The sequence below is a fragment of the Mycena indigotica genome, assembly GCF_014461135.1.
Source record: "Mycena indigotica strain 171206Taipei chromosome Unknown Mind.scaff0015, whole genome shotgun sequence".
NCBI lineage: Eukaryota > Fungi > Basidiomycota > Agaricomycetes > Agaricales > Mycenaceae > Mycena > Mycena indigotica.
In genome coordinates this window covers 824,706-843,436 of record NW_023503014.1, presented here as the reverse complement: position 1 = coordinate 843,436, position 18,731 = coordinate 824,706, and the positions used below count along the sequence as shown (strand labels likewise).

Below are 18,731 nucleotides of genomic sequence, written 5' to 3'. Positions count from 1 at the left end.
TGGTGTGCGATGGAGGAGCGGAAGGGGGCTAGGCTGTGGGGGCCGGTGGCTATTTATCCTTGGGGAGGTGAAGAAATTTCAGCAGCAGCCGCACATGCGCTGCGCAAGGATTTTCCCTCTGTGATGTTTGAGCACAAGACTCAGCTCTTGAAGCGTCCAAGGTTTGTAGTACAGATCTTCGGCTTATTCGGGTATCGGTCCAGGCTCCGCACTGCTCTTATCTCAGGATCGCCAGGCTCCAGCACACGTCGGATGTGTTCGCGGGCGGGACGCCGCATGCTGGGACCTGTGTCAGCCTGTGTCCGGTGTTATGGGAACTTGAAGAACTTCACCAGAGCGATCCGGCGATCGCTATCACACTGCCACGTGGCGCATCATTTTTTCTGCTTTTCTCCTCCGCCGTCATCCTCTTCGCTGAACCATAACCAGTGAGCCAGCCGCAGAGCTGTGGCCGCTGGGCATCCCAGATGCGACAATTGGATTGGAGACACCTTCGGCCGTCTTGGCATGCGCGGCAGCACTAGCGCCCCTAACTCAGGGAAGCCCCGGTATCGATCGCCGTCTCAACTGACTCGAGCTCAGGACGATTGGCCATCGATAACCCCCTTTCTCATCCTTCTCCCATGGCCCTGACGAACCGCACCACCACCACCCGCCGCGGGTTCACCTACGCATACTACTTCTCCCCCGCAACCGCCGGCAAGCCGACGCTGCTCTTCGCGCACGGCTTCCCGACGCCCGCCTACGTGTGGCGCCGCCAGATCGCATTCTTCGAGCCACTGGGCTTCGGCGTCGTCGCGCCAGACATGCTCGGCTACGGCGGGACGGACAAGCCGGTCGACCCGGTGGCCTATCTCGGCAGCGGGCTCGCACAGGACATCGCGGATGTTTTGGATAAGGAGGGCATCGAGCAGGTGATCGCGGTGGGACATGACTGGTGCGTGACGTCCTCTTATTTGGAGTGTACCACCCTACTGGGGGCTGCCGCTTGCCGCGGAGCCCGTTGCGCGGAGCATTGCTCCGCCTTTTTCGCCCTCAAACAGCCCTTCCGGCGACGGCCAAGGTTTTCCACCCCCAACCCCCTGATTTCGTTTTCCCTCTCCCATTTGTATGTCACCTGATGTCCAGCGCAGGGGAACACGCGTGGTATCGCGCTTGTACAACTACCACCCGGAGCGCGTGCTCGGGTGCGCGTTCCTCGCGTCGGGCTACGGCCCGCCCGCCTCCGTGTACGCCGACCCGATCGCGCAGTCGGAGCAGATTGCGGCCGCCGTGGGGTACGACATCGTCGCGTACATGAGGTACTTTGTCGAGTCGGATGCCCATGTGCTCATGGAGAAGAATGTGCGTCCTCCAAGCTTGTGTATGCGGCGCTAATTTGAGCAGTTCGACTCGTTCTTCAGCCTGCTGTTCCCCATCCAGAGCGACAAGGAGCAGATCTGGCGGGAAAATATGTGTGTCGATGGGAAAGCCAAGGCGTGGATCGAGTCAAACCGGACAACAGAACTCCCGCCGTATATCAGCGCCGAGGTGCGTAGCCTTCGATACTTAAATACCTCTAAGCTCCCCCAGGACAAAGCATACTACACCACCGCCCTCTCCTCCGCGCTCGCCGCGCCGCTCTGCTGGTACCGCGGGCTAACCACGCCCGAACATGCCGCAGACGACGCGCGCATCCCCGCCGAGCGGCACACGCTCGACCGGCCCGTGCTCTTCGTGGCCTTTAACGGCGACCCAATCGCGATCCCCGCGTTTGGCCGCGCCACACATGCGCAGTACGTCCCCGTCGCCAAGAACACAGAGAAGAGCGTCGACGGCGACCATTGGGCGCTGCTGTCGCATGCGGACGAAGTGAATAAGCTGGTGCTGGAGTGGCTCAAGACACAGGGGTGGGCATCGTGAGGAATTGTGTCCGGAGGCGTGCACATAAGTAGTTGAAAGCAAATATGAAAATGGCTGTTCCGCGGTTTCCTCAAGAGATCACACGGAACAAATGGGATACACAGCTTAGAGGCGGTTCATTTTAAAACGGATGTTGAAGTTGAAGTCATATCCGCTTACCATACTTGCACATGACCGCTTGGTAATAACCAATGTGCTTGGTAAGGACTGAATACTCGCTCAGTCATCCTCTACCTTTACTTACTCATCGTACTTATAAATCGTAGTCAATGTAGTGTAGTCAGCATAGCTAGCCTGAGTATATATACTGAGTAGTCTAGCTCGTCATCTCTCCAGTCCTGTTGTTATTCACACAGTTCTGGTGAGTTACTTACATGCTTTCCTCTATCTTACATATGCTTATGACTCTATGTAGATATCGTCTTGTCAGGTATATACTCAATCCAGTCCTGTTGTTATTCACACAGTTCTGATATCGTCTTGTCAGGTTATGGGCCCCGCCCCTTCTCCTGCATAAGGCAAGTCCTTCTTGCTCGGATCGGTGCTGCCTCTATTGTACTGTCCTTTATTGGACATGGCATGGCACTTTGTGTCAAGGCTAGTGTTGCCCCTTTACCTACACAAAGCCCCCTCTTTTTACCTATCATTTCTTAACCTAGTATTGCCATTGCCGGCCCTGCTCTCACTTCAGGTTCAAGCGCATAGCCAGTCCTTCCCCAGTGGGGTAAATTCATAACAGCAATATGACGGTTCAACACCGATCATTCTGGCTAGCGACCAGGCCCTGTCAGTGCATCTCAAACTCGATCAGACCTCTGCACAGAAGGGATTGTTGGGGACATCTCCTTAGGGAGTTGCGAGGCTGTGAGATGCTGTCCTGAACAGAAAAGGGTGGACCTCTGTCCTCGTGTGGCAGATGTGTCAAAAGGGAATGATTGCCCATTGTGGTTGTCATAAACACCCTTCGGCATATACTATATTTAGATAATTACGTAGTCCTTGGGACAAGCCACCTAAAACAGTTCTTGGACGAACTGGACCATGTGGGCAATACAACTGCGTGCATGGGGCATCTGGGTTCCCTTAGATAGATAGATTTTACTCTTCTTCTGGGGCATTACATATTTGGGGCACACTATGCTAGGCCTTTAGTACTTGGCACTCTGTCGACTGTAGGGTCACAGAGCACTATCCACCTCTCTCTATTGTTGACAACCGATCTGACTTCCTTTGAAGTATCAGATTAAACTGGATCCATCGTCTACACCAATTCTTTACTGGTACCCCGGTGATTACGACGAAGAACACTCTTACTACAACTCTTTGAACACCAGTGGAGGATATAACTCTGCTGAGCTTTACAGTGTAGGAGACCACGAAAATCCAGATTTTGACGATTACGCCGAAAATTACTCTCCTGAACTTCATCGACTCTTTGGTACTCCTTACTATCCAATCCCACCAACCCTCCAGGAACTAGTTGCGCTAGAAATGTCACTTACTGGTACTGTTTCAACTGTCATCCCAAAGTTGGATGGCACCAATTATCAGGTCTGGGAGGAGAGTATTTCGAACCTCCTTATGATCCAGAAAGTGTGGGGGCATACTGAAGGAACCATTCATCGCCCTGCAGATGACCAGGTAGAAGCCCTAGCCAAATGGGACGAAGCCAATTGGGTCGCTGTTGGTCTCATGAAGGCCCATATGACCAATACCTTGCAGAGAGAATACGGCTCCAAGGTCAGCGGCACTACCAAGGTCAAGCGAAATGCCAAGGAGCTTTGGGATGCTCTAGCAGAAGCTTTTAGCAAAACAGCTGCAGTAGAAGACTTTTTGCATTGGAAGCTGCTCAACTCCTACAAGTTGGTTGCGGGGGAGACTCTGGAGAAGCAAATCGACCAGATGGACACCCTTCGTAACTCTGCTATCACTGCTGGCATGGAGGTCACTGATACCCAGTATTCTCTCATGCTTTTGTCGGCACTCCCTGCTTCTGAAGGCTGGGTAACTTCCTACCTTGCTAACACTGCGGCCGACAAGCTCAAGCCTGGTGTGGTCAAGCAGACGATCTTGACCACAGTCAAATTCAACACTTCCCAGGGCGAAGGATCGGCCCATAATATTTCCACAGTCACTCGTCTTCCTGGCAAGAAGAAGTGTGAAACTTGTGGGGGTAATCATCCTTCGAACCAATGCTGGGTCAAGTACCCTGAGAAGCGCCCTAAGCATCATAAGGGCAAAGGCAAGGGTAAAGGCAAGGGCAAAGGCAAAGCCAATGGGGGTAGTACGAATGTAAACAATGCTGTTGCTTCTGGTTCCGGTACCAATACACCTGTTTTCTCCGCTTATATCAGAGTGAGCGCAAGTGAAGCAGTAGCAAACCACGATCATATTGATGATCTTGTGGCTATATCAGAGAGAGGTTTCCTTCAGGATTCTGGATGTACGAACAATGTGTCTAGTTATCCTAAGGATTTTTACGAGATCGACTATGATCACCCAATGCGTGGACATATCACCGTAGCCGATGGTTCGAGACATGCCAGTCTTGGCGTAGGTACCATAAAAAAGTCCGAAACCATGGTGAAGTCCTTGAATTTAAGGATGTTATATACAATCCTCATGTCAAAGGTCGCTATTTATCCGCATCGCCCATGGACCACGCCGGCTATACTTGGGTTATTAGGAACGGTTTATGCCAGATTACGGATGCAAAGTATTTTACTTCTGGTGGCCGTTCGGGCAAAGTTTTTATAGAGGGTCGTAATATCCACGGACTCTACTGGTTTATACCAGATGAGATCATCAAACCACCTTCTCTCCATGTTGCATCCAAGCCAGAGTCTACTTATCTTTGGCATAAGCGTCTTGGCCACGCGTCTGAGAGGGCTGTTCGTCGCCTGCCTACACAGGTTGATGGCGTCCCTCCTCTGTTTAAAGACAAAGGTCATCCCATTTGTGACGGTTGCCTGCTTGGGAAGCAGCATAAGCGCCACTACCCTGAGTCCACGTCTCGTAGTGAGGATGTATTAGACCTCATACATATGGACATCATGGGACCATTTCCGGTTGAATCTCTCAAATATGGTAGTGGAAAAGGAGGGAAGGCTTACGCTATTACCTTCTTGGATGATCATTCTTCGGTCGCCAACCAAGACTACCTAGCCCATAAGAGTGAAGCTCTGCAGGCCTTCAAACGTTTTAAGGCGCGAGTTGAACTTGAAACTGAGAGAAAGATCAAAGCTCTCCGTTCTGACCGTGCTCAGGAATTTATCTCCGAGGAATTTGAAGCCTTTTTGGCTGAGCATGGCATTACGCACAATCTTTCTGCTGCATACGAACCCCAGCAGAATGGGCGGGCAGAACGGATCAACCGGACTTTACAAGAGAAGGCTGAGTCAATGCGTCTAGACACAGGCCTCTCGAAGCGCTTTTGGCAGTTGGCATTAGAATGCGCAACCCACATATACAATCGTCAACCAATGGCGAGGATTGGTTGGCGTACCCCCTATGAGATTTGGGTTGGTAATAAACCATCGATCAAATATTTCCGCGTATTTGGCTGTAAAGCTTCCATCATTAATCAGAACCAATATGCTACTAAGGGTGACGCTCACAATAATTTCGTCATCTTTATTGGTTATGATAATTCCGAAGGAAGTGTATATCGTTTTTGGGATCCGTTTAAACAACGGGTTGTTACTTCTTCAAATGTTGTCTTTGATGAAGGAGTATTCCCAGCCAAAGAGCGGATACAATCTCAAGGTATGTCCCTGAGCCTGTTTACATGGATTGGACAGTTCCGCAGCATGAGCAACCCCCGGCACAGCCTGATGGGGGTGCTCCTCCCCTTGATAATAATGCTCCGCCACCTCCTCAACCTCCTGCTCCGCCTTTGCATTGTAGCAATAGGGAGAGGACAGTTGTTGAAAAGGAATGGCCCGAGTACCTGGACGCACAGACACGTCGTCGTCGTGCTGAAGGAAAAGTTGATTCAATTGACGAGCTTATGCGAAAAGTCATTCCTCCCGATTTTAATCTGTCTGATTATCTTAATAGAATGAGGGCAGATGGAATACCCGAACATCTTGAAGACGCATTGGATAGTGATGAGGCCCCTGAGTGGATCATTGCGGTTGGCGAAGAGTTCTATGCACTCGAGGACAATAACACTCGGGTAGTTGTCAATCGCAAAGATATTCCAAAGGGTCGCTTCACTGTCAAATGTCGTTGGGTATTTACGAAGAAACGGGATAGTCGCTATAAGGCTCGGTTAGTTGTCAAGGGGTATACACAAATTCATGGCGTTGATTTCAACGAGGTCTTCGCTCCTGTTGTTAGCTTTGAGGCTGTTTGCGTACTCTTCGCTATTGCTGCACTTGAAGGTTGGGAAATTCATGGCATGGACGTCAAGTCCGCTTTCCTCCATGGAGACTTAGACGAGGAGATCTACATGGAATTGCCTGAACTACCACCGTCCTTTCCTCAGTTTACCCGCGATCAAGTCGCTCGTCTCAAAAAGTCATTATATGGTCTTCATCAAGCCGCACGTGTGTGGAAGAAGAAGATTCATGAGGCGTTGCTTGAACTTGGTTTCCTCAGGACATACTCTGATGGGGGTGTCTACGTATATCGTCGACAGGAGGGAGATATAAGCATCACTGTTGTTTTGTTGCTATATGTCGACGACATGCTTATTATGGGGAATAACTCGAAATCTATCGCTACATTGAAGTCAGAGCTCAAGAGTCGTTTTAAAATGACTGACTTAGGCCAGGAACTTGACTTCCTTGGTTTGGATATTGTCCAAGATAAAGAGTCTGGCTCAATTCTCATCAATCAGCGTCGCTACTTAGTCAGTGTCCTAGAGCGCTTTGACATGATGGATAGTATCCCCATAGATACACCCTTTGCACCAGGAGTTGTTATTACGGAGAACAAGGAAACTTGTGATCCGGAAACACGCACTCTGTTTTAACAGATGATCGGTTCTCTTCTATATGGCATGCTTGGCTCGCGACCAGACATTGCCTATTACATCATACGTCTAGCTAGATATAGCTCAAATCCGTCTGAACATCATTTAAAGTTAGCCCGGGATATAATGCGGTATCTCCGAGGCACACTTGATTACAATATCAAGTATGATGGGAAATCCAAAAGTGGTTTAATTGGTTTCTCCGATGCAGACTGGGCGGAAAATAAAGACAATAGACGCTCTATAACCGGTTATGTTACACTCCTTGCCAATGGTGCAGTTACTTGGGTCTCCCGCCGCCAGGCCACTGTGGCCCTCTCCTCTACTGAAGCGGAATACATGTCTGAGAGTGACGCTTCTCGTCATCTCTGTTGGCAGCAGATGTTTTTGACAGAGCTTGGGTTCGAGCCTCCACCCATCCCGCTGTGCGTGGATAATCAGGGTGCTATATTCTTGGCTTCGAATCCCACTCATGATCGCCGTACCAAACACATCGACATGCGCTATCATTTCATTCGTGAAAAAGTCGAAGACGGTGTTATCGAGCTCTATCATATTCCGTCAGAGGATCAAGTTGCTGACATCCTGACAAAGTCTTTGAGTTATGACAAGTTCTCAAAGTTTGTTCCTTTGCTCGGGATCGTTGAGTATACTGGTTGAAGACGTATATGTCTTCTGGGGGTGTGCTGAAGTTGAAGTCATATCCGCTTACCATACTGGCACATGACCGCTTGGTAATAACCAATGCGCTTGGTAAGGACTGAATACTCGCTCAGTCATCCTCTACCTTTACTTACTCATCGTACTTATAAATCGTAGTCAACGTAGTGTAGTCAGCATAGCTAGCCTGAGTATATATACTGAGTAGTCTAGCTCGTCGTCTCTCCAGTCCTGTTGTTATTCACACAGTTCTGGTGAGTTACTTACATGCTTTCCTCTATCTTACATATGCTTATGACTCTATGTAGATATCGTCTTGTCAGGTATATACTCAATCCAGTCCTGTTGTTATTCACACAGTTCTGATATCGTCTTGTCAACGGATCTATATAATATTTGGGAGATTGATGCTAAATAAACTAAAGAAGAGTTTCTGGATGATACCGGAGGCGCAGTATAACGATGGCTTGCAGCAACATGTGATTACACAGTAAAGCCCCTCAGGAGTGGCTGGACCTACAGATGGCTTCACAGGTACCTAACATCTGCATCCGTAGGTTTTCATACCTGAGGATGGAGGTACCTGTTTTCCCATGGATGGTAGGGAATGGAGGTCTTATTGCAGAAGGTCACAGGTACCTGTACTTTATGCACTTATACTCACTTATGCTGCTTTTGGTCCTGTATAATCAATTGATAGTGCAGAAAATATCATTTATTGAAGCTTATGAACACTTTACAACAGACAATCACTGTCTTCATATATGATCCAATAGATATTACATCAGGAAACACGGATTTGGCTACGGGGCAATGTGCCAAAGCTATATAAGTAATGCTATAGCTGTTGTAGCACTATATAGCCATATTCAGAGTCTCTGTAGCACTCTGTAGTACTATAGCCACTAGTGTTAGAGATATCAGGGTAATTATATCCATAACTATTACCTATGTATAAGCTTTATAACCATGGCTTACAGATATTTATGGTCAAGTATCTCTGTGACTTGGATATGCTTTGCTATAGTATCATCAACGAGTAAGCAATTTGCCTATTTGGTATACTTAGTCAACAAAAGAATTCCTAGCACATAGAGTAACAAGCTCCCTTAGTGTTATGAGCATCATATATTTGAATACTTGATATAAGTTACCGACTAGGCAGGGTTCAGACCCACATCATAGTCTTACCAAATTATGATATATTAAGTTTTCTTAGTATTGCTGGTTTCTCCTTTGTATACTATGTTGTCTTTTGCCATGGTGGTGGCTTTGTTAAACCCCCCTTGTGGTCTATTTATAATACAAATAAAATAATAAAAATAATTAGCTAACAATGTCAGGGGAACCCCCGCTTCGGCCTCCTTCGGACCCTCCGAACGCATCCGAGGCGCATCCGACCGGCGCCCCCTCGGACGCTCCAACCCACCCCGACCATCGTCCACGGCCTCCTTCGCCCGCACAATCACCGATCCGTCAAGACCCTCCCAACGATCACCTTGGGACAGAGCCTGCGACACCGCTCAGGCCTTCTGCGCTCTACGTCGGCAGTCACGGACGACCAGTATATAGTTGGCGCCCTAGCAGGCGGACCCTTAGAGTTTCTTCTCTTTGGATCCTCCCCTGCTAGGTCGGTCCCTCCGTGTATTTCCCGTAGCTCTTATTCACGCTTTGGATCCTCCCCTGCTAGGCTTTCGTCGGAGTCTCCAGGGTTGCCCTTACAGCAGAAGAAACTCTCTACGGGATTAACCGGTCAAGATTGCCAGGTTCGGCGCGGACTCAGGCTCGGAGTACGAGTCAGTACCCCCCTCGTCACCGCCCCTGCCACTTGACCCCTCCTCCTCTGCTCTTGTCGTCCTTACGCCCGCTATGTCTACCGGAGCTGCTTCGGACGCTGACGCGCGCATGGACGCACTCGAGGCGAAACTAGACAACCTCACCAACATCCTCACCCATCTTGCTTCCCAGGCTCCCGCTGCCACACCACCTTCGGCAGCTCCTGAACCGACTTCGGCATTTCCAAATGCCCCCAACGCGGATGCGTTATTTGGTGACATTACTGTCACCTCAAAACTGGTCTTACGACCAAACCCCCTGTTTGCATTTAACGGAGATCGCAAATCCGGCCGTGCCTTCCTATACGCGGTCAAGACTTACGCCCGGCTTGCCCCGGAGGCCTTCGTGGTCAACGGAGAGCCGAGCGAAGAAAAAGGCCGTCCGCTACTCCATGTCCTATATGGCGGAGGGACCTGCACAGCAGTGGGCAGAGCGTCATGGAAGCAAAACCCCGTTCCCCTTCCCTCGGTGGAACCTATTCCTCTCCGAGTTTTGCCTTCGGTTTGTTGAGGAGAATGAGCAAGACCTCGCGCTCGCCAAGTTGGAAAGCGCGGGTTATCATATGGGAACGTGGGACGTCTACGGATACACCGACGACTTCGAGGACCTAATGGACCTCGCTGGATTCGAAGACACGTTGGTTAAGGTGACCAAGTACCGCCATGGACTTGACCCCCTGATCAACAATGGCATCATGTCCTCGAACGACCCCCAGACCTCTGTGACTACCTGGGCTGGCGCACTCGGGCTTTCCGCCAATACGAAGCCCTGGTACGGGCGAAGCTCATCAAAGGGACCACCCCGCGGACGCCTTCGGGGGCTCCGCGCGGCGCATTCCCTATCGCCCGTTCGGCAACTCCGTTCCCTATCCGCCCGGTGGCCGCACCTGCGCCACCCGCGGCCCGCGCCCCCGTCTCGGTACCTCCGGCTCCCGTCCCTATGGAGTTGGATCATACTAGGGCTCGGGGTGCCCCTCGTCGAGCCTGCTTCAGATGTGGCGATCCCAACCACTTGGCTCGGGATTGTCCGCTCCCCGCCGATGTCCGCCATGTGGACATCCTTGACGAGGTAATCCAGCAACTTGGCGACGAGATGCTAGGAGAGCTGCTCGCGCGGTTGTTTGATACCGCGGCCTTAGCGGAGGCGCATTCGGAGGTTCCGGCAGAGGATTTTGTCCCCTGCGACGAGTGACTGGTGTGCCCTCGTTCGCGTCCATAAATCGTTTCACTTGTTTGTATGATGAATCAACTCCCTTGCCCTACAACGAGCCTGAAACGAAAGACGCACCCCCTGCCCCCTCCGAAGCCCCCGTTGGATTCGCCGACTTGCCTGGGAGAAAAAGTTACCTGGCAGCTATACTATCTCTGCCGCTCCTGGGGTTAACTCGCTCCACCTTCCTCTCGAACTTGAGTCCACTGCGAACACGCTCAAGCTCTCCCTCTCAGGTCTGGTCGACTGCAGAGCCACTTCGGACTTTATCGACACAGAATACGTCAACCGAAACAACGTGCCAGTCCGAAATCTCTCAGTACCCATACCGGTCTACAATGTCGACGGTACTCCCAATGATGCTGGGTCTATTCGCCAAATCGCGGACCTCGTTCTACGGTACAACGGACACTCCGAACGCGTTCAGCTGGCTGTAACCCACCTTGGGAAACAGGATTTGATACTCGGATACTCCTGGCTCAAGAGACACAACCCCAAGATCAACTGGGAAACAAAAGAGGTGAAAATGAGTCGATGCCCCCGAAGCTGCTCCACTTACCGCGACGAGGAACATACCGAGCGCGCTGAGGTTCGGCGCCTCCGACTCCTCAAATCGCGTTTGCTCTCAGGCGCCTTCCCCACTGTTTGTGCTATCGACATTGCCGGTCCAGACGATGCTGACGATGAACTCGGAGCTACTTCGGACCCTCCGAGTCCCTCGCCAGACCTCGACAACGAAGAGCATCTTGAAGACGGCGACCGCATCTTCTACACCTCCTTTCGCCCAATCGAGGAGATTCGCGCTGGGAGCACCGTGTCCCAACGCCTTGCAGAGGCCTTCGCCCGTAACTCGGCCCCCCCCCTTCGGAAATTCCGGACTGGGCCAAGGAGTTCCAAGACGTCTTTGACAAGGAGTCCTTCGACACGTTACCAGAGCGGAGGGCTTGGGACCACGCTATCGAACTCGTTCCCGACGCGAAGCCCGCTAATTGCAAGGTGTATCCGATCTCCCCCCTTGAACAGCGCGAACTTGACGAGTTCATCGAGGAGGGACTTGCCACCGGCCGTATCCGCCCTTCGAAATCTCCGATGGCCTCCCCCGTCTTCTTCGTTAAGAAAAAGGACGGAGGACTTCGGTTCGTCCAGGACTACCGCGCCCTCAACGCAATGACGATTAAAAACCGGTACCCCCTCCCGTTGATTAATGACCTTATCAACAGGCTCAAGGGTGCCTGTTATTTCACTAAACTCGACGTTCGTTGGGGGCTTCAATAACGTCCGGATTAAAGAAGGAGACGAGTGGAAGGCGGCCTTTCGGACTAACCGAGGGTTGTTCGAACCTTTGGTGATGTATTTTGGCCTGACGAACTCCCCCGACTTTCCAAACGATGATGAATGACATTTTCCAGGATCTCATTCTTTCAGGAGACGTTATGATCTACCTCGACGATATCCTTATGGCACATTCGGACCTTTGTAAGCACCGCGAGATCGTCCGCAGGTCCTTAGGAGACTCCGAATGCACAAGCTGTACCTTCGCAAGGAGAAGTGCGACTTGAGAAATCATCAATCGGGTACCTGGGGGTTATCATCTCTCACAACCACGTCGAAATGGATCCCGTTAAGGTCGCTGGAGTCTCCGCATGGCCTCCGCCCGGAAACAAGAAGGACGTCCAGCAGTTTCTGGGGTTTGCTAATTTCTACCGCAGGTTCATTCGGGATTTCTCGGCCCTCGCGCAGCCTCTCTTCGCTCACCAAGAAAGACCAGAAATGGACCTGGGGAGACGCCGGCCGCCGCCTTTCAAGCTATCAAAGACGCGGTTGTCTCAGAGCCCGTCTTAGCGATCCCGGACGACTCTCGGCCTTTCCGACTTGAAGCAGACAGCTCAGATTATGCAACGGGGGGCGGTTCTTTCACAACAATCCGCCCCAGATGGGAAGTGGCACCCTGTAGCGTTCTATTCCAAAAGCTTAAATGATGTCCAGCGCAACTACGAGATCCACGACAAGGAGATGCTCGCGATCATCCGCGCACTCGAGGAGTATCGGCATTTCCTCGAGGGCGCCGCGCATCCGGTCGAGATCTGGACTGACCATAAGAATTTGGAGTATTTCCGAAAGGCACAGCACCTTAACCGTCGGCAAGCCCGATGGTCATTGTACCTTTCTAGGTTTGACTTCACGCTGCACCACGTCCCAGGTCGCCAGATGGGCCGCCCCGACGCTCTCTCCCGCCCGGCCTGACCACGGCGTCTCCGAAGAAAACTCGGACGTCACCCTCTTGCGCCCTGAGCTTTTCCACGTTCGCGCGCTCGAGGCCGTCACTGTCTCTGGGCCGGGGTCCGAACTTGTCCGCGACATCAAGGAAGCGCTATCCGGTGAGCCTGACCTAGAGAAGCCCGTCGCGCTTGCGGCCCGGCAACTCTTGAAGGTCTCTTGTACTTCCGTGGCAAGGTTGTAGTCCCCAAAGACAAGGACCTAAGGAGGCGCATCATCGAGCTCTGCCACGACACGCGAGTCGCCGGACACGCCGGTCGGTTCAAGACCCTAGAGCTGGTTTCGCGCAACTACTGGTGGCCACAGATGTCCCGCCATATCGGACGCTACGTCGCGACCTGCGACTTGTGCTGCCGCACGAAGGCCCTCCGAAAGCTCCCGGACAAAGAGCTACACCCGACCGAAGTCCCCCCCGAACGCTGGCACACCGTCACGGTGGACTTCATCGTCGAGCTCCCCGAGGCTCACGGGTACGACGCGGTCATGGTAGTCGTCGACGCTCTTGGCAAACGCGCTCACTTCACTGAGTGCCATACGACAATAGACGCGGTCGGAGCCGCCCGGTTGTACTATCGGAATGTCTGGAGGCACCACGGAACCCCCGAGAAGTACATTTCGGACCGTGGTTCGCAGTTCATCGCTGACTTCACGCGCGAACTTTGGCGCTTAATTGGCGTCAAACCGGCCACCTCTACGGCTTACCACCCGCAAACCGACGGACAAACCGAACGCGTTAACCAAGAGCTCGAGCAGTACATCCGGATCTTCACCAACTACCAACAAGACGACTGGGACGAGCTTATCCCTGCCGCTGACTTCGCCTATAACAACCACGTTCACTCCTCCACTCAACAGGTACCCTTCATGACGGACACTGGTCGGCTCCCCCGAATGGGTTTCAAGCCAGGCGCCCGCTCAGAGTTGGAGTCAGTGAACGAGTTTCGCGATCGGATAGCGAACGGCGTCTCCGAGGCGAAGGCCGCGCTCGTCAAAGCCAAAGACGAGTATAAACGGTACTACGATCGGAGACGATCGGACGCTCCGAATATTCAAGTTGGTGATAAGGTTTGGCTGGACGCTTCTGACATTAGAACGACTCGGCCCTCCGAGAAGTTCTCCCACAAGCGCCTCGGACCATTCAAGGTGCTCGCAGAAGTTAGCAAAGGTGCCTACAAGCTCGACCTCCCCCCGCGTTACTCCAAGCTCCACCCCGTCTTCCCGGTTGTTAAGCTCGAGCCCGCTCAGGACGACCCCTTCAATGGACGACCCGGCTACGACGAACCGCCCCCCGAGCTTGAAGACGGAGTCCCCGAATGGGAAGTCGAGGAAATCTTGGATGCCAGGATAAGGTATAAGCGTCTTAACTATTTCGTCAGGTGGAAAGGCTACGATGCTTCACACGACTTGTGGGTTCGGTTCGACCGTGTCTTTGCGCCAGACAAGATTGCGGACTTCTATCGGAGGTACCCGGGTAAACCACGGCACATCGCCTCAGCGACCTTCGACTCCTTGCCCTTTCGAACTATGCGTCGGGACGCCGCATTCAAAGGGGGGGTGATGTCAGGGGAACCCCCGCTTCGGCCTCCTTCGGACCCTCCGAACGCATCCGAGGCGCATCCGACCGGTGCCCCCTCGGACGCTCCAACCCACCCCGACCATCGTCCACGGCCTCCTTCGCCCGCACAATCACCGATCCGTCAAGACCCTCCCAACGATCACCTTGGGACAGAGCTTGCGACGCCGCTCAGGCCTTCTGCGCTCTACGTCGGCAGTTACGGACGACCAGTATATAGTTGGCGCCCTAGCAGGCGGACCCTTAGAGTTTCTTCTCTTTGGATCCTCCCCTGCTAGGTCGGTCCCTCCGTGTATTTCCGTAGCTTCTATTCACGCTTTGGATCCTCCCCTGCTAGGCTTTCGTCAGAGTCTCCAGGGTTGCCCTTACAAACAATTGTAACTGCACTTGGTCCTTTCCTTCCACTTCACTGGCTGGTATACCTACTAGTTGGTGAAGCGGAGTGAAGGACTGAGTATTATCTACCATTTATCCCTTCAGATATGACCTGCTATGTAGCAGTCTCATAGCACTCCATAGCATTGGCAGAGTGCTACGGTAGTGCAACATAATTGGTACCTTGTATACAGGGATATGAAAGCTATGGTGGTACTTGTAGCACTACAGAATTTATTGCAGTGCTTGCTGATGTACCCATCTGCAGGTACCTGTATCCATGGATGGAGGTACTTTGTGTCCTACTACCAGCCAGGGATGGAGGTATTGATTTTTAAGCAGAAAAATGCCTGCAGGTGAGTGGAGGTACCTCACCTATGCCAGTCGTGAGGAGCTTTATGATTACACAATCAGGTGCACATCACAGCATCATTGTCCCGTCACATAGACCAGAAAGTTATTAAGTCAAAGAGTGTATACGAAACCAGTGGGACTGGGACTGGCCGCCCTAGGGTGCTGTGAGTTGAATGTGTTTTGAAACAATTTCAAAACTGGTTTCAAAACACATGTAAGTTTTGAAATCAGCCGACGGTCGAGGTTTTGAAACCAGAACATGGATCTGGGGACGGACACGTGATCCTCGGACCACGCCATTGGCAATCCATTTTATAGGCTTGCCAGCCAACTGGGGCAAGCCGGGCCCAGCCCTCGCACCTTCCGCGGAGTTCTCCGAGCCAAGGTTTGGACCGACTTGCACCATCTGTCACGGTTCGGGTCGGGCCGCCGGGCCACGGGGCCGTTTGGGCCCGTTTGGGCCCGTTTGGGCCCGCATAGGTCCGCACAACCACCATACTCCTCAATGCTCTCCCTATTTTTCTACTAGTAACCCCTTCCCTTCACCCCTGCGGGCCCTACGCAGTGCCCATCCGATCCATCCCTAATCTCTTAGCATATAAAAACCGTACTTACAGGATGGAGTTGCTAGGCTAATATCATCTATTCTCCGGGCTTAAACCCCACTTCGTGCTCCTCAGACCTACTCGCAGTCGGACCACCCAACAACCCAATATGGCCCAAGCCTGACGCTGACCGAATATTAGCCTCCCCTCCGAACACAAGAAGTACGACAAGATGTCTACCAAGCATGACAGTACGATGGGCACCCCTGCGGACCAGGGGGATGAGCGTGCCCGATTCATGGCCTTGGGCCATAACAAACAACAGGAGTTCCTGTTCGCCTATCTATTCCGAACGAATCAGGAGATGGAGCAACTTAGGGCCGAAAACACCGCCCTAGTGAATCGACAAGTGGCCATCGAGGCCGAGCTGTCCCGAGTAAACGGGGAATACACAGCTGTACAGCAGGGAGTTATGCAGAGCTACGATTTCCTCTGCCAAGCCAGAGAAGACCTGGCCCAACAACAGAACAGGGGAAACACCCGAGTAACCGTCTCTACCCCTAAGGAGTTCACGAGCGAAGCCAGCGAAGTAGACGCCTTCCTGGCAGACTGTTGGCTAACCTTCGAGGCCAACGCGAATGTCTACAACAACAAGGTACGAAAGATTTTGTATGCTCTCTCTTACATCAAAGGGGGAAACACAGTCACGTGGAAAGAGAATGTTTCCTAAGACGCTCCGCACCGCCAAAGCTTACACTATGTACGAAGGCTTCGAAAAAGACTTTATCACGGCCTTCCGAGGGGAGACCCACACCGAGATCATGCAGCAGAAGATGGAGACCCACGTCCAAACCAAAGACATGGACGCAACCAGATATTTCACCGTACTCGACTCTCTCAACAAAGTCGCGCACTACGACGACATCAATCTTATCTGCATCGCCAAGAATGGCATGCTTCGGGCCCTTACAAATGCAGTCTATCGGAAGGATACACTCCCCGACACTTAAGAGGCCTAGAAGGCAGAAGCCATCAAACAGGATGGGTCATAAAATCAACCACCCACGGGCCAAGACACCCCCGACGGCGCCCGCCCCTGCCAAAAGCGGGTTCAGTAATCGCAACCCATTCAATGGATGGGCCCGTAACGTGGCGATCAGCGCCACCAGACTGGCCGTGGCCGCACCCCGAGGAAACGGGGCAACCACGGTTGTCGGGCCCAGCACCCATGGAGATCGACCGAGCCCAAGCTCCTGCCACGGCCCGCAACACCGGCTGCTACAACTGCGGACAAGAAGGACATATCAGTCGGATGTGCCCGAACCGGGCCTCATTGGCCAGTCAGATTTGCGCCATCGTCTCGGAGTTTGTCAAAGATAATGTCACAGATAAGACCCGGCCCCTCGGCTCCGGGCGCTGAGGTTGGGCCATCGCAGGCCCATAGCATGGAGCACGTGACGATGGGGAACATGTGCCCAGTAGGAGGAACGCACACGTGGGAAGCACGTGACCGAGAACGATGCTTCAAGACGCGTCTTCGAATCCGGCGAGGTCCATTAGGTCCTCAAAGTCGTCGTCGGTGTATCCATAGACGTCCCGCGTTCCCATGTGATAACCCCCCGCTCTCCAACTTGGCGAGCGCAAGGTCTTGCTCGTTCTCCTCAACAAACCGAAGGCAAAACTCGGAGAGGAATAGGTTCCACCGAGGGAAAGGGAAAGGGGTTTTGCTCCCATGACGCTCTGCCCACTGCTGAGCAGGTCCCTCCGCCATATAGGACATGGCGTAGCGGACGGCCTTTTCTTCGCTCGGCTCTCCGTTGACCATGAAGGCCTCTAGGGCAAGCCGGGCGTAAGTCTTGACCACGTATAGGAAGGCACGGCCGGATTTGCGATCTCCGTTAAATGCAAACAGGGGGTTTGGTCGTAAGACCAGTTTTGAGGTGACAGTAATGTCACCAAATAACGCATCCGCGTTGGGGGCATTTGGAAATGCCGAAGTCGGTTCAGGAGCTGCCGAAGGTGGTGTGGCAGCGGGAGCCTGGGAAGCAAGATGGGTGAGGATGTTGGTGAGGTTGTCTAGTTTCGCCTCAAGTGCGTCCATGGGTGCGTCCATGCGCGCGTCAGTGTCCGACGCAGCTCTGGTAGACATAGCGGGCGTGACGACAAGGGCAGAGGAGGAGGGGTCAAGTGGCAGGGGCAGTGATGAGGGGGTACGGACTTGTACTCCAAGAGTCAGCGCCAAACCTGGCAATCTTGACCAGTTAATCCCGTAGAGAGTTTCTTCTGCTGTAAGGGCAACCCTGGAGACTCTGATGAAAGCCTAGCAGGGGAGGATCCAAAGCGTGAATAAGAGCTACGGAAATACACGGAGGGACCGACCTAGCAGGGAAGGATCCAAAGAGAAGAAACTCTAAGGTTCCGCCTGCTAGGGCGCCAACTATATACTGGTCGTCCGTAGCTGCCGATGTGGAAGTGCGGAATATCTCTTACTGGCTTTCCCATATGAGGCAGTTTCCCCTTTAGGATGCTCATCATTAACATTTGATGTGGCTATTTGTTTGTAGTCTACATCATCATTTAAGAGAACTCCTCACACCCAACCACCACCGAGTTCGCAACCAGTGCCGAGATTGCTCCACCAAGGGCAGGTTGCTAGTGAACACCGAGCCCCCAACCACCAGATTCTTGCGCCTTTCAAGTCCCCGAGCCCCCGAGCCGAGCTTCACGACTGGAGCGAGTTTCTGCGATTTTACATTCACTTTTGCTTTCACTCTTACATAAATTCTTCCACTCTTTTCCCTCCGAATTCCTTTCATTCGTGCTCCCCCAATCCCGGACATATCGAACATTCTTCTGGCGAACACTGCACAAGCCAGTACTTCCACACCGACGTAGAGCGCAGAAGGCCTGAGCAGCGTCGCAGGCTCTGTCCCAAGGTGATCGTTGGGAGGGTCTTGACGGATCGGTGATCGTGCGGGCGAAGGCAGCTCATTCACTCAGGATTACTAGTAAAAACATGGCT

At 52.6% G+C, this 18,731-nt stretch overlaps 1 protein-coding gene across 1 annotated transcript; it reads left to right on the top strand.

The window, feature by feature from the left end:
- Window positions 1-623: 623 nt before the first annotated feature.
- Window positions 624-1,902, top strand: MIND_01335900 (Epoxide hydrolase; the record flags this gene model as incomplete). The annotated part of the gene is made up of 4 exons (XM_037369806.1): window positions 624-937; window positions 1,134-1,344; window positions 1,387-1,530; window positions 1,573-1,902. 4 exons carry the CDS (start codon window positions 624-626, stop codon window positions 1,900-1,902), a joined length of 999 nt encoding a protein of 332 aa, XP_037213802.1.
- Window positions 1,903-18,731: the final 16,829 nt, after the last annotated feature.